At 43.8% G+C, this 13,861-nt stretch overlaps 1 protein-coding gene across 2 annotated transcripts in view; it reads right to left on the bottom strand.

The window, feature by feature from the left end:
* Positions 1-10,585: 10,585 nt before the first annotated feature.
* Positions 10,586-13,861, bottom strand: part of ASTN2 (astrotactin 2) — a 320,421-nt gene continuing 317,145 nt past the window's right edge. For both annotated transcript variants that reach the window (XM_042479280.1, XM_042479282.1), the window contains exon 23: positions 10,586-12,013. In XM_042479280.1, the coding sequence (XP_042335214.1) occupies positions 11,776-12,013 (238 nt within the window). In that variant the 3' untranslated portion in view covers positions 10,586-11,775. The remainder of the gene's footprint in view (positions 12,014-13,861) is intronic.

Raw genomic sequence — 13,861 nt, 5'->3', positions numbered from 1 at the left:
TGGGATTTGTACTTTTGTGAGATATTTAGCCTCCTCTGCCAGGGAGATCTGGTGCCACACAAAGTACTATGAGAAATAGGTCTGAGTAGTTTTGCAATGCTCATAATCAGCTATGGTTAGAGTTAGGGTTAGGGTACGAGTTAGCTTTAGGGTAAGGGTTAGAGTTAGTGTACCAAATCAAACCACAAAATGAAGGTGGAGCCTGGCCATCAAACCCTAATCTAGCTTGCTGTCTTCCACTGCAATGGGGACAGGGATGCTTGTCCATCACCAGAGTTAGACAAAGGGAAAATATTCTTGAAATACTATATTCTGCCCCTTGTAAATAGCATTTGATGTGCACAAAATGCAACCAAGTAGCTTTGCAATATCTTTGGTCACTTAGGAGCTGCCCAATGTTTCAACATAGGGGCATCCGTTGCGCACGATTGGCAGTGGTAGACATCGGTGTGCGCACCCAGACACCTGAGTAGAAGGTGCCATTGCACAACAGGCATACCAGATGTGTTTTGGAAGTGCCCACTCCACACCAGAAGTGTCCAACTTGTATCAGAAGTGGTCAATGCACATCTGAGCAAAAGACATGCCTGATGCACATTGGGGCACTCTTGCCAGTGTCCAGAATTCACAATTCGCTAATGTTTCTGCAATGTAGCTACGGATGCGTAAAGTTATGAAGTATAGTCTATCATGTAGACTTTCAGCCTCTAAAAGAAATGAAACCCATCTCCTTACCAGACATACTTGGTTGGTGGCCCAACTTTTCTTGCCTATCAAAATCAAATAGGAGAGGCGTTCCAGCCCAGGGACGGTTCTTTGGAAGCAGGCTTCAGCTACCTCCATTCCGGTGTCACTTGGTTGTAACTGTCGGTTTGTCCTAGGTTTTACCTGTGTTTTGTTTTTGTCTTTTGGAAAAGAAAAAAAAAAACAGAAAGGAAAGGGGAGAAAAAAGACGATGTTTCTTAAAGGCAAAGTTTGGTTTGGGAAGTTTTGTTCTTGGACCTGAAAGATTGCTTTAAAAAAAAAAGAAGGTTTTTTTGTTGTTGTTTTAGTTAATTTTGGTGGAATCTGGGTTTAAAAAAAGGGGGGGGGATAATGAATCTTTGCACAGACAAAAATGGTGTGGTGGTGCAGAGAAACGTGAATGGGGGGGGCATTTATATTTTGCATGTCTGAGTGTATGTGTGCATTTGATGAAACAGCCAAATCCCCCAAGCTGAAAAATGTTGGGTGATCCCAACAAACTAAAGTAGATCCATTGAATCTATTGCTAACTGGAGAGTCAACCCCTAAGTAAATCCCACTGACTCCTCGAGTCCAGAGGAACTATAAGTTTAAGCCCAAGTAAAGTGTTACAGCACAAACTTGTACCATTTCCTACGCAAAACAGCTAGTCCCACTGAGCTAAATGGAGTTCCCTCCAAGACAGGAGAGTACAAAATTGCGGGTGTAGATTTTGTCCTTTTAAGAAACAAAACAATGTTTGTAATATCTTGTATACAAATCCCTTTGGTTCTTTTCTAGTTCCGTCAAAAGTAACCAAAGCTACACAATCCAAGGGGCAATAGACTGGATCCCCTGTCAAATTTTGACAAGGGATGCAATTTTCAGTTTGATGAGTTCTTGATGCGACGAGCAATTTTAGCAATTTCCATCCCGACTCGAGAAATAAGTCCCGAACTGCGAAATTGGTTTCAAATACTTTTTCGCAATCAAGGTCTTATTCTGCGCAAAATTCACGCATAGGGAACAGCCATTTTTGGTGCGGAAGATGCTGTTTCTGTGCAGCAGTGTTCTTTTCTCTGCAACCGATGTGGTTTCCGTGCAAAAGAAAAATGGACATTTTGTGCAGAAGAAGTCCTGAATTGTGAAAATTGTCATCAGTCCAGGATACTTCTTGTTTGGATATTCTGTCCATCCCTAGATTTCACTCCTTGGTTTTCATGAAGTAGTTCATAATTATGAAGTTTCTGCATTTCCCTTTGGCATGCCATCATTTTTTGCGTATGTGGGGATGAAGTCCCTCCAACGTATTTACTAAGAGCAAAAGAAGCGCATTGTTTGTGTGGGCACATGTGGGTCCTCCACACTATCCAACTGTATGTAACACAATGTTTTTCAGTATTCCTCGGCTCTCCTAATGGCACACGCTAAACTCAAAATTTGGAGAGCAAAACAGTAATACCTAGATAGAAACAAAAGAAGTAAACAACAACACAAGGCTGCTAAATTAGTCCGATATACACTCTGTTTTGGGGAGACAAAACCCATTGATCCCTTCCTCCCCATCTCTCTCTTATTGTATTATAACAGAGAAAATGTTGGAAGGGAAATCCAACCACAGAATTTGTTTCTGTGGTTCTTGGGGGAATCAAGTCCTGTCCTGTGGGTCATCCATTTGGGACTGGTCTACGATCGAAAGAGATCCATAGAGACGATAAATAATGCCTTAATAAATAGAAAAAGAGATATTTTCCCTGGCCTGATTCCAACAGCATATAGAGACCTGTGTTGCCTATCCTACAGTCTCTGCCTCCTTCTATCATACAGAAGCGATTTCTAGCCCGACTTGCCCAAAGACCCCCAAGAGGTCAAATCCTAAAGAGTATTTACTGCCAAGCAGTATGGGCTATTTAGTCGGTGAGTTGGGCACAGTTATTGTGGGCAGTGCCTGTTGTTCAGTGGGCCCTTTTAAGAGGCCAACGCAAGGCCAACCTGGCTGGGATAGGTCTAAAAGGATTGCATTGCAAGCCATTGAGAGCGTTGCCCTGGGGATGGTTTGTTTTTGTCGCGGTGCACCTTAAAGTCATTTCCGACTTATGACAAACCTTACATGAACCCATCACAGGTTTAGATGACCCTATCACCACCACCTCGAAACTGATAGTCCAACAAAAAAGTTGTCCTTCGTGACTGATTTAGTTTGGGGGGAAAGAACATAAGGACTGAACAGGGTCAGATTTGGAAAATCTCACCTGGTCGCCATCTTGTTCTGATCTTAGAGGAGGCTGCTATGAAAAGAAAATGGTGTGCATCACTGCCATTTTGGCAGTCCTCCCAAAATCTCATAGATTGGTGGCACCCACATGCTTTATTGCATCAAGACTAGTATGGAGGTCCCACAACCTCCATATTAGTCAGGGAATCCATGCTTTCAGGGCTAATGGCATCCTTGGTTAGGACGCACCAACGCTTGTCAAAGTTCTCCAGCCAGCCATGGATTGTGAGAGTTGCAGGTCAAACAAAAAAGGATCTTTCCCAGTAGATGACTACCTTTGGCTCCAACTTGGCATCATGGGGGACTGGATGTTGTTTCCTCACCGCATCCAACCCACCCGATGGGTAAGGAGCACATTGAACATCTCTTCCCTGTTTCAGCTAGCTTGGACCAGATTGATGGGCATTTAAGGACATGGTGTTAAAGGGAGGAGAAAGGGAACAACCTACAATGTTGACACCAGGACCCCTTGGGACATCACTCTTCCTTGACGGCAACTATGGGGCTTCTTCATGTTTCCTCTGAGACGAATATAAGGGGAGAGACCCATGCCTGTTTCTCCACTCTTTTGCTGCTGACGTCGAGGAGAAACAGGTGAGGCACCGTGTGTATGTTGACTTATGTTGTCTGTAATACTACAGTATGGGTTGGATCTAGGATCTACCTTCCACGGAAGGAAGGGATCCACTTACAGAAGCCAACTGTACCCAAAGGGGGTATCATTTCTGCATCCCCCGAAACCACAGCTTCTCTTCTTTTGAGTAGGGTCCTACCTTCATTCCTCTGTGCAGCCTTTCCAAAAGGCTGGAGGGATTTCAGTGGGGTATAAAAGAAGGCGAATCCCTTTTTGACATCCAGCTCCGTCGCACACGCCTGGATCCGACCCCCTGTCATATCTATGTAACCTTTCCAAAATAAAAATGTGATCTCTACTAGTGAAATATTATTCTCTGTATCCAATTACTCCTCTATTACCGAACACTCCTCCTCCATATGGCTAATACCGTATTGTATCGTTTTTATTATCGCCGTAGCTACGAAGGTTATTATTATCATCGCTATTATTATCGTTATTATCATATATGTCGTTTTTTTTAAAACTGTAATTCGATGACAGAATCTGTTGGGTTATTTTTCGGGCTCAAAGTTGGCATCAACCAATACTCCAAAAAAAAAGAGAAGAGAGCAAAAGCGAAAGATTGAAAGAGAGAGAGAGAGAGAGAGAGAGAGAGAGGAAGTTATGGGACTGTTTTCACAAGAGTTTTTACCGTTCTACTGTATAAAGAGAGAAAGAAAGAGAGACTGAGTGAGAGAACGAGAGAGTGAGAGAGAGAAAGAGAGAGTGAGAGACTGTGTGCAAGAAACAGAGAGCAAAGACAAAACGAAAACACAGTTTAAACCTGAACTCTGTACCTCACGCCTGTAAAGTTTTGCTGCTCCTGGTTGTTCCATGGGTTTTTGTTTCGTTTGCTGCAGTTCGTTTTATTTTTAAACAAATCTTAATTTAAAATCTCCAAGCAATATATAAAGATGTAAATAGTAAAAAAAAAAAGCTTATTTATTAAGATTGTCATCTTTTTTAAAAATTATATATATATATATATATTTACACAATTGTTCATCTAATTTATTATTATTGTTTTTTTAGTACGGTTCTTTGTTCTTTTTCTCGACGGTTTGTCCTGGTGTTTCCTTTTTTCCAGTTGTATTATTATTATTATAAATAATAATATTATTGTATTATTATTATTATTATTATTATTATTATTATTATTAATGGCTGAAATCCCGGGATTAGTTCTCTCTATATTAGACCCATCGAATCAATGACAATGATCTCCCGGTTCGACATTGGCTCTAATGTAGTTGAGAGTAACCAAAAGAATGCCAGCCATTATTACTATGTTATAGAGCCATTTTTACAAGTCTGGTGTTCACTTGTTTTTCAACCCATCGGCCCGATCCCGTTATTTTCTTTTCCCCTATTAACTGGTTACATTCCACTTCTATTTTTTACAATAATAATAATAATAATAATAATAATAATAATAATAATAATAATAATAATAAAATACATTAGAACTATTTTCCCATTGTCTATTCCTGTATGTTAAAAGTTCTATGCTATCTTGTATGCGCTATATATATTATATGGCGCATGGAAGATATACCCGATATATATTCTCTTGTATATGCACTAATATTGAACAGTGTGGTTTTGTGTGTGTGTGTGTATGTATGTATGTATATATATATATATATACACACATATACCTTCATAGCCATGGGTCACACGCATCGGTGGGTCTGGGAGAACAAAGGCTCAAAGGCAACGGTATGAGAGCTTGTATTAAAAAGAGTTGTAAACTTAAAAGCGGGTCCTTTTTTTATTCTCCCGAAAGCGGCGTCTTCTTTCGTTGACTATGGATAGATTGGGGGAAAGAGAACATTGCTTGGGAAGATTGCTCTTTATCCATTACAGGCAACTCTGGACCTAAATGTATCCGATCCTGTCTCATCTTGGAAATGAAACAAGGATCGGAGGGAGCAGATGTTCTACTTTTCCAGGACACATTACAACCTTCTGTCAGTTCCAAAATGTCATCCGTTTTGAGCATGACTAAGAAGCATGAATATACAGTTATATTAGTGTTTTTAGCTTTTGCAGTGGACACTGGTGGAGCTCAGTGCTGATGTCTTAACTTCGAAACTGGCTACAGACCCCATAGCCAGATAGAAAATGATCACATCAGCCCCTGAGACGCTTGGATGAACCTGGTGAATCTCATTGCTGATGGCATCATTTCACACCTGGCCATGGGCACATAGCCATATCCAAAATGATCACGTCAGCCTTGAGATGTGAGATGCCTGATGAACCCTGGTGGATCTCAATGCTGTGGTCACATAGCCAGACTCAAATGATCAAATGCCTGAAGAACTGTGGTGGATCTCAGTGCTGATGTCTTAACTTAAAAACTGGTTAAGGAGACGTGGCCAGATGCAAAATGATCACATCAGCCCTGAGACGCCTGGAGAAACATGGTGGATCTCAGTGCAGATGTCATCATTTCACATCTGGCTATGAGCTCCATAGCCAGACCCAAAATGATCACATGAGATGCCTGATGAACCTTGGTGGATCTCAGTGCTGTGGGCATGTAGCCAGATTCAAATGATCAAATGCCTTGGAGGACCGTGGTGGACCTCAGTGAATTCCATAGCCAGACACAAAATGAGGACAGCAGGCCTGAGATGTCTGGAGCCTGTTGGATCGAGCCTAAAGTGAGCAAATGGCTGAAATCTCAGATGCCGGAGGAGGAAGAGATGCCGAGCAATGGATCTCTGTCCTATCATCCCTCACCATCATTCATGTTGGCCACAGTAGATGGACGCTGCAGTCCAACAACATCAAGGGGGGCTATAGTCCTCCTGTCCATCTCTGGGCTATTGAGTCTGTCCATCACATTACTTTGTTTCCCTTTCTTCCACCTTCCAGGTCCTTTCAACCTCAAATTCCTTCTAAATGTGTAAAATGTGGCTAATCTCTCTACCAAATAAAATGAAATGAAATGAGATGAAATGTAATTCTCCTCCCCATCTGCACAAGATGGATCCAATGCATACATTTATTTTCAAGAGGGTCACGTTGTACCTTCTTGGACTAAAGGCAGAAGAATAGGTCTACTTTAGTTGGCACCTTCAATACGATTCATGAAGATGTTACCGTGCCACCTGCCCCACATCAGAATTAATGCGCTTTGACACCTCTTTAACTGTCATGACTCCATCCTGTGGAATCCTGGGATTTGTAGTTTGATGTGGCACCAGAGTCTATCTGGCAGAGAAGCCTAAACAGCTTGCAAAACTACACATTCCATAGAATTGAGCCATAGCAGTTAAAGCAGTCTCAAACTGCATTAACTCTGCAGCCAAAGAGAAACCAGGCATGCTAGGGCAGTTAGAGTGGAACCATAGCATTATACTTGTTGTTGTTGTTGGGTGCCTTCAAGTCATTTCCAACCAAATTTCCCAAGTCACTATTCTGGGCTTCAATGCACCGAGAGCATGGTTTAAACCCTCACCGTCTTCTCAAAGGGTCAAGGTTTCATCTCCAATGCTCTGCCGCCTTAATTCTGCAAAGTCCGGCTGCTTTTTCCATTTGCGCCAGTCACTGGAGACTGCGATAAATGAGTTTTGCAGCCACAAGGGGAGAGGGAGATGTCTGGAGAGGGAAAAGGGAAGGGAATCCCTTTTATTTGACAGACACACACACACACATAGAGAGAGCGCCTCCAGAATTTCAAAGCTCAAACTTTCCATCCAGCCAAGCAGAAAACCTCAGCGTCTGACATTTTTTGCAGCCTCCATAGTGCAAGAAACATAAAAAGCATGAGAAATATTAACTGGATTGCAAGGCCACCCTCCAGTCCGTCCGCTGCCCCCCTCGCGATTTCTTTTATAGCAGGATGTCTGGAAAGCACCCACAAGAACTCATGGCTGGACTTCATCCCTCCTAGGCCTAAGTGGAAGGGAGACTTAAGCTTTCTATTTGCAATTCACATTGCAAGGAGTGTGCAAGGAGAGACACGCCAGCAAAGTGCATGGTTTGAGGCTCAAAATCACCAATCCTCTTTCCCACGCCAGGTCCCTGTTTTAAAATATCTTCCAACTGAAGCAGAGAACACCTTCTCTGCACATCACACCACTATTCAACAACTAGATACAGGATCATAGCATCCTACAGTTGGAAGAGACCCCAAGGGTCATCCAATCCAACCCCATTCTGCCACACAAGAATACACAATCAAAGATATGGCCATCCAGCTTCGGTTTAAAAGCTTCCAAAGACTCCACCATAATCCAAGGCAGTGTATTTCACTGTCAGACACCTCTTACCATTAAGACATTCTTCCTAATGTTTAGGCGGAAACTCTTTCCCTGTCGTTTGACTCCATTGCTCCATGCCCATCCCAAACATAAATACATTTACGTATTCTTTGCTCAATTCATATTTTGCTAAGAAAGCCAGACAATATGTTCATCTTAGGGTTTCCGTAAGTTGGAAGTGCCTTGAGGGCACACAACCACGAACAAGGCAAACCTATTGTAGGGTTTTCTTGGCAAGGTTTTTTTTCCCCAGAGGAGGTTTGCCATTGCCTTCCACTGAGGCTGAGAGAGTGTGACTTGCCCAAAGTCATCCAGTGGGTTTCCATGGCTGAGTGGAGATTCAAACCCTAGTGTCCCAGAGCCTTAGTCCAACACTAGAATCACTACACCACAGTGATTTACTATTACAATACAATTGCAGTACTATCACAATACAATAGAAGGTGAAACTAATTTCATTTGGTAGGGCATGTTGAAGATGTCCAGAGATGGAACCCATCCAAAGGAAAATGCTGAGTGCCTCCAAATGCAGTCTCAGAGACCTTCTCCTCCTAAGACCACCTCTTTCCCTCTCTTCCATGACCTCTTTGCAAGCAATATGCATGCACTTACTGTTTCCTTCAAAGGAAAGGAAAAGAGATTGCAATCAGAAGATGACGGGAAATAAATATTAAAAAAGGAATATGGGGAAAAAGAGAGAAATCTATGCCTTTATATGCACTTGGCAGGAGGAAACGGGGAATGGCGATGAAACCAAAGGGAGCGATTTGAGATCAGGACATGCATTTCAGAGCTGGTTGACAGTACTTTGACAACTCCTGCACTTGGCTCTGCTCCCATTCTTGCACAGCAAGGTCCCCTATCCCCATTTCCCAAGGGCTAAAAATGGTCCTGTTTTGCCCCATCCATGACCCTATTCGGGTAACCTTTCAACCTGGGAGGGACTGTTCCGAAACAATAGCAAGGGGACGAGACCAAGATGCGGAAGAGAAGAAAGGCTGGAAAGAGTTACAATGGTCCCATTGCCTGGATTCCGTTCCCAAACAAAGGTCTCCCCTTCGAGGAACACCCAGGAGGAGCCATAAAACAGATGTCCGCCCTTGAAACGGCTAGGCTCTGAGCCTTTCTTCCCAATAGAATAGCCACAGACAAACTTAAATCAGTGCCCCCACCCACTTACTTTCTAACCATTTGTAATATCTCAGAGCTCATTTTCACATCAATGCCTGCTTGGGTTTCTCAAAGCGCCCCCAGAAAACCAGATTTCAGTACCTAGCATGGAAAATCCAACTCCTGCCCCTTTCCTTTTCCATCCATTAATGGCGGTCACAGCCACGGGGAAGTTCTTTTGCACACCAAAATGAATAGGAGTTTGGACAACCATCCTTGTAGTTCTGCAAAATAGTGTGCATTTTGTGTGTGAGGGTGTATACGGTAAGGTTTAAAGTGCTGCAGCCATAGTATAGATATCACCTTTGCAGAATTCAAGGGTGGAATCAAACCCAGTGACACTGAATGGCAACTCTTATCATCCCCTACCACCAGATTGTGAGAGCAAAGGCTGCTGGGAGTTGCAGTCCAAGAGCATTGTGAGGGCCGCGGGATTCACACCTGGCTACAAAGTCCCAGAATCGAAGAATTGCAGGTGAAGAGGCTGGCAGGGTCCGGTTGCATCAAATACAAAATGTGAGGCTGGGCTAGAAACTCTCAACCGAAGAAAGTGGGCATCCAGCCAGGCAGGGGCACCTGTGTATATATTCCAGAGAGTGTTCGATGCGGCGCCAAGTCTTGGGAAGTTGGAAAAGGCAACAGCCTTGGCTTCAAAGCCCGAGCGTACGACGGTCAAAAAGTTTCCAAGAAGGCACCAACAGAACCTTCCTTTCAGTCGCGTCGTCTTTTATGTTCGCCTTGCGTTTGGTTTGGCACGGGTGCCAGGGCATCGAGGACTTGCTCTCAATCTCTTTTTCATCATGCCTTCGCGTGGCTTTGATGGGGCGGACAGTTGGACCTGTTGTGCTGGAACCACATGAGGCCAGAATAGGACACCCATCCTCACTCTTTTTCTTGGGTCCCCATTTGGGTCCTCTGGGCTTCCCCAATGAGGATGCTCCCTTTCCCATGGCAACACTGTGGCCATTGCATAAGCTGTCCATAAGAGCCTTAAAGTAAAACATGCTTTGGACATTTTTGGAGGTCTCAATTCCTTTGTTTAGGTTCCTCTCACTACTGGATTGCACCTCTCCAAAAAACTTGCATTCAGCCCTTGGGTTGAAAGGGATTCCCTACCCCTTGGAACATGCACTGGCCAGGGATACTGGGGATTGAAGTAATTTAGCATTTTGGTAAATATTTCCCTTCCCCAAGTTTTCCTTTCTTGGGCGTGTGTGAGGACATGGAGGATCTACTACCAGGGTGGCTCCTCCAACGTTGCTCGACTGTAACTCCCATCAGCCTTAGCCCAATGTGCTAATGGCAGGGGATGATGGGAGTTGCACTTCAGCTGCTTTGAGATGGCTGCATGTTGCCTATCCATGGTATATTCATAAGAGAAGGTGGAAGAATTCTTATTTAGAAGGGCAACCCTCTTCTTCTCCCTGCCTTCTGACAGTGCCTTGTTCTCCTTGGAAGAAAGAAGGAATAAAAGCAATAAAAAGTAGGAGACTGGAGGGATTATTATTATTATTATTATTACCAGAATGAACATGTTTCTCTATTTTTTTGTATTTTAATAAAGCTCCCAATTATTCTGATCGCTTTCCAGGAAGCTTCAGATGCTTTTTGCCTTTCTCAAGTGGCTTGTTTATACAGTTGGTCCTCCATATTTGTGGCTTTGAGTTTTGCGGATTTGATTATCCGCAGATTTGATTAATGCGTTCTCTCTAGGAATCTCTGGGTTCCTCCAGCATTACTTTGCCAGAGGTTGGCCATAGAGTAGCACTGGAGGAACTAGCAATTCCTAGTTTAAAAAGTTCCTTAGGCGTGTATAAGTCCTCCAACGTGATCCATAGGGTCGCATTGGAGAACCTAGAGATTCCTAAAGAGATAAAAGAAATACTTTCATGGTGCTCCTGTAACACTAACCTTGGTGAACGTGGAGTGCCCACAGCATGTATACACATACGTACATACATATATACACACATACACACCCTTGTTGTTGTGTGCCTTCAAGTCATCTCCAACCAGACGAAATGCTAAGCATCAAGTGAAGGTGGAAGTAAATATGTTTTAATGCACAAAAGAACCTGCCAGGACCCCCTACAAGCAGCACCTCTGTAAACTTTGAGGAACCTGTGCCTTGGAGCCTCTCTTTGTTGCCTACTAGCAAAGTCCTCACACTTTGTGAACCGGTGTTTAAACCACTTGGTATCTTCTCCCAAGATGGTGCCTCTTACAAGTTGTAGATCTTTTTCTGGCTCCTTCCTTACCACAGTCACACCACCTGAGATAGTCCTCCCAGGCAAGGGTCAGTAGGTCTACTCTGAGTAGGACTGGAGTGATGGAACCCACTGTTATAGAGTCCCCAACTGTCCATTTTCCTTGCTTCTGCCTCTTCCTCTTGACTTTTGGGCACATAGCCTAGGGATTGAGTAAGAAAAGAGGTCGGAAAGGAGAGACAGTCTCTTTCTTAAAAACTGAGCAAACTTACGTCCTTCCTTCTTAAATAATAATATAATAATTAATATTTTTTTCTTTAAAAAAGGAAATAAACAAAACCCAAACTTGCTGATCTCTCAATTTGCTGCTGTCCCGTGGTTGTTTCGAATCCTCCGCGGTCTCGATGGTTCTCCTGTCCCTCAAATTGCAAGATGGCCACTTGTCCATGACGCTGCAGAGTCTCATGTGCCCCCATCTGGCCTGTCACATCCTTCAGATGGCGACTTCTCTCATCGCCCCTTGGACTCGCCATACATGTTGCGCAGCATGGAGACCATTTTCTCCTCACATGTGATTTTCGTGTCCTTTAGGATACTGTACCAGACCATGCCGGGTGGCCTGACCTCTTCGCTACGGCAGAACAGGTAAGGCATGGTGTCGGTGTGACTCTGGATGTAGGGGCTGCGGAGCAAGGTGGAGCAGTGGCCGCTGACCTTCTCTAGCCGCCTCAGGATGAGGTGCGCTTTCCTGGAAGCAAAAATGAACAGTCGGTAAATTATATGGAGGAAAGCTGCCTATCACAAAAGTAAGGACCTGGAACAACCTCACTGTTTATGTTGGACATGACTTGGTAACTTGTGAACATGGCTCTGATCATAAGTTTGCTGAGTCTAGGCTTGCCATTTAAAAATCGGGAAAATCATGGATTAGAGTCTGAAAATGTCCTGGCCAGCTGAACCTCTTGAAGCAGCAGATCCTGGATTTCTCAAGGTGGGAGCAAAACTAAGGACAGCAACAACTGAAACGTGCAAGAAAACAATGTTAAATGTCAAAACATGTTGTGCGTATTTGTGGGTGGGGGGTGCCAACAAGCCTCCCTATGTATTCCTGCATACTTTTGTCCCGGTTATGTGGAAGAGAATTATGGCAACCCTAACTGAGTCTTATGTCTTTCTCTATCCAATGTTCATCGGTAAAGGCCTGCTGACCTCATGAGAGCCAAAGCAGAATCCCATCCCACAGCACCACTATTTTGCCCATGACTGTGTGGTTGCCAGTTGTGCATTGCCATTCTTTCAGCGTACCTTGGAGGACAATCTGGCCAAGAAGCCTCAGTTTTCAGTTCCAGAAGAAACATCTTATAGTTCAACCTGGGCCTACTATTGCATACTGTCTTTGTGGCAAACTGTGCTTCTGGAAGGTCACAGCCAACAACAATGGACTGCCCTCTAGCAGGCAGACATTATCATTTCAGCTTCTTCCAAACTCCCGTCTCTTTGGCTTCAATCCAGCATCCCCATGTGCAGAAATAATGTTGCAGCAAAGCATGGCAGGGGCTTAAAACCCTGGGCCATCTATTTCCCTTCCACAATTGATGTCTCATGGACCTTCTTCTCCCATACCACTACTTATCGGTTTGGGCTGTGTCGTTTTCATTGAAATAACTGATTACTTTAGAGAATGGTATCTTCCAATGGCAAGGCATTGGAGGAGAGAGCTGTCTGCCATGTGGACCTTCCCTTCACCCTAAAATTCCCTGCTTCATCCCAATATGATGGAGGTGGCAATCTCATTGCCAAGCCTGAATGAAGAGTCAAATGCCAGTCTAGTCTGTTTTCTGCACATGGGTGGGAGAGGGCACCATTTTGTACTTTGCCCCAGACACCAAAATATCTAGAGTTGGCAATGTCTCTAGGGATATTCCATTTGAGAACCATCCCTTCTTACCTATATAGACCATGGTTCTCAACCTTCCTAATGTCACAACCTTTTAATACAGTTCCTCATGTTGTGGTGAGACCCAACCAGTGTCTCGGTTCCTAAGACCACTGGAAATAGATGTTTTCCGATGGTCTTAGGCGACCCCCGTGAAAGGGTCTTTTGACCCCCTAAGGGGTCGCGACCCACAGGTTTAGAACTGGTGCTATAGACCGTCATACCTTTTTAGTATTCCTTCTTGAGCAATTTTGTTCCCGACTACGCAATCATTTGGATTACAACCTATCCTCCTCCCTAAGGATATTTACATGCGTCTCTCCCAATCTCCAGCAACACAATGCGGCAGGAGACCTAAAAGGATATTTCAAGGGTGTGATTTATGGGAAACAGCTCTGACCCACTTGGCTGAGATGGAAACCACATAGGAAAGTTAATCTTGAGGGGACGATAGATGAGAGAGGAGGAGAAAGAGGCGTCGGTGGAGAGGAAGCCCACCGAGGTTCTCCTTATGACACAATCCCTTTGAACTGAAGACAGATTATTGGGAATATTTAGGCCAAGCTGCTGGTGTGACTCACTTGTGTGAAAAGGTTAATGAAGCAATGTCTAAAGGTTAGACTTATCTTTGGCTGACATCTTCCCTAGAGGAAGAATGAG

The sequence above is a fragment of the Sceloporus undulatus genome, chromosome 7 (assembly GCF_019175285.1).
Source record: "Sceloporus undulatus isolate JIND9_A2432 ecotype Alabama chromosome 7, SceUnd_v1.1, whole genome shotgun sequence".
NCBI classification, from domain to species: domain Eukaryota; kingdom Metazoa; phylum Chordata; class Lepidosauria; order Squamata; family Phrynosomatidae; genus Sceloporus; species Sceloporus undulatus.
The sequence above is the reverse complement of the archived record's forward strand: the minus strand, read 5'-3'. Positions and strand labels throughout refer to the sequence as shown.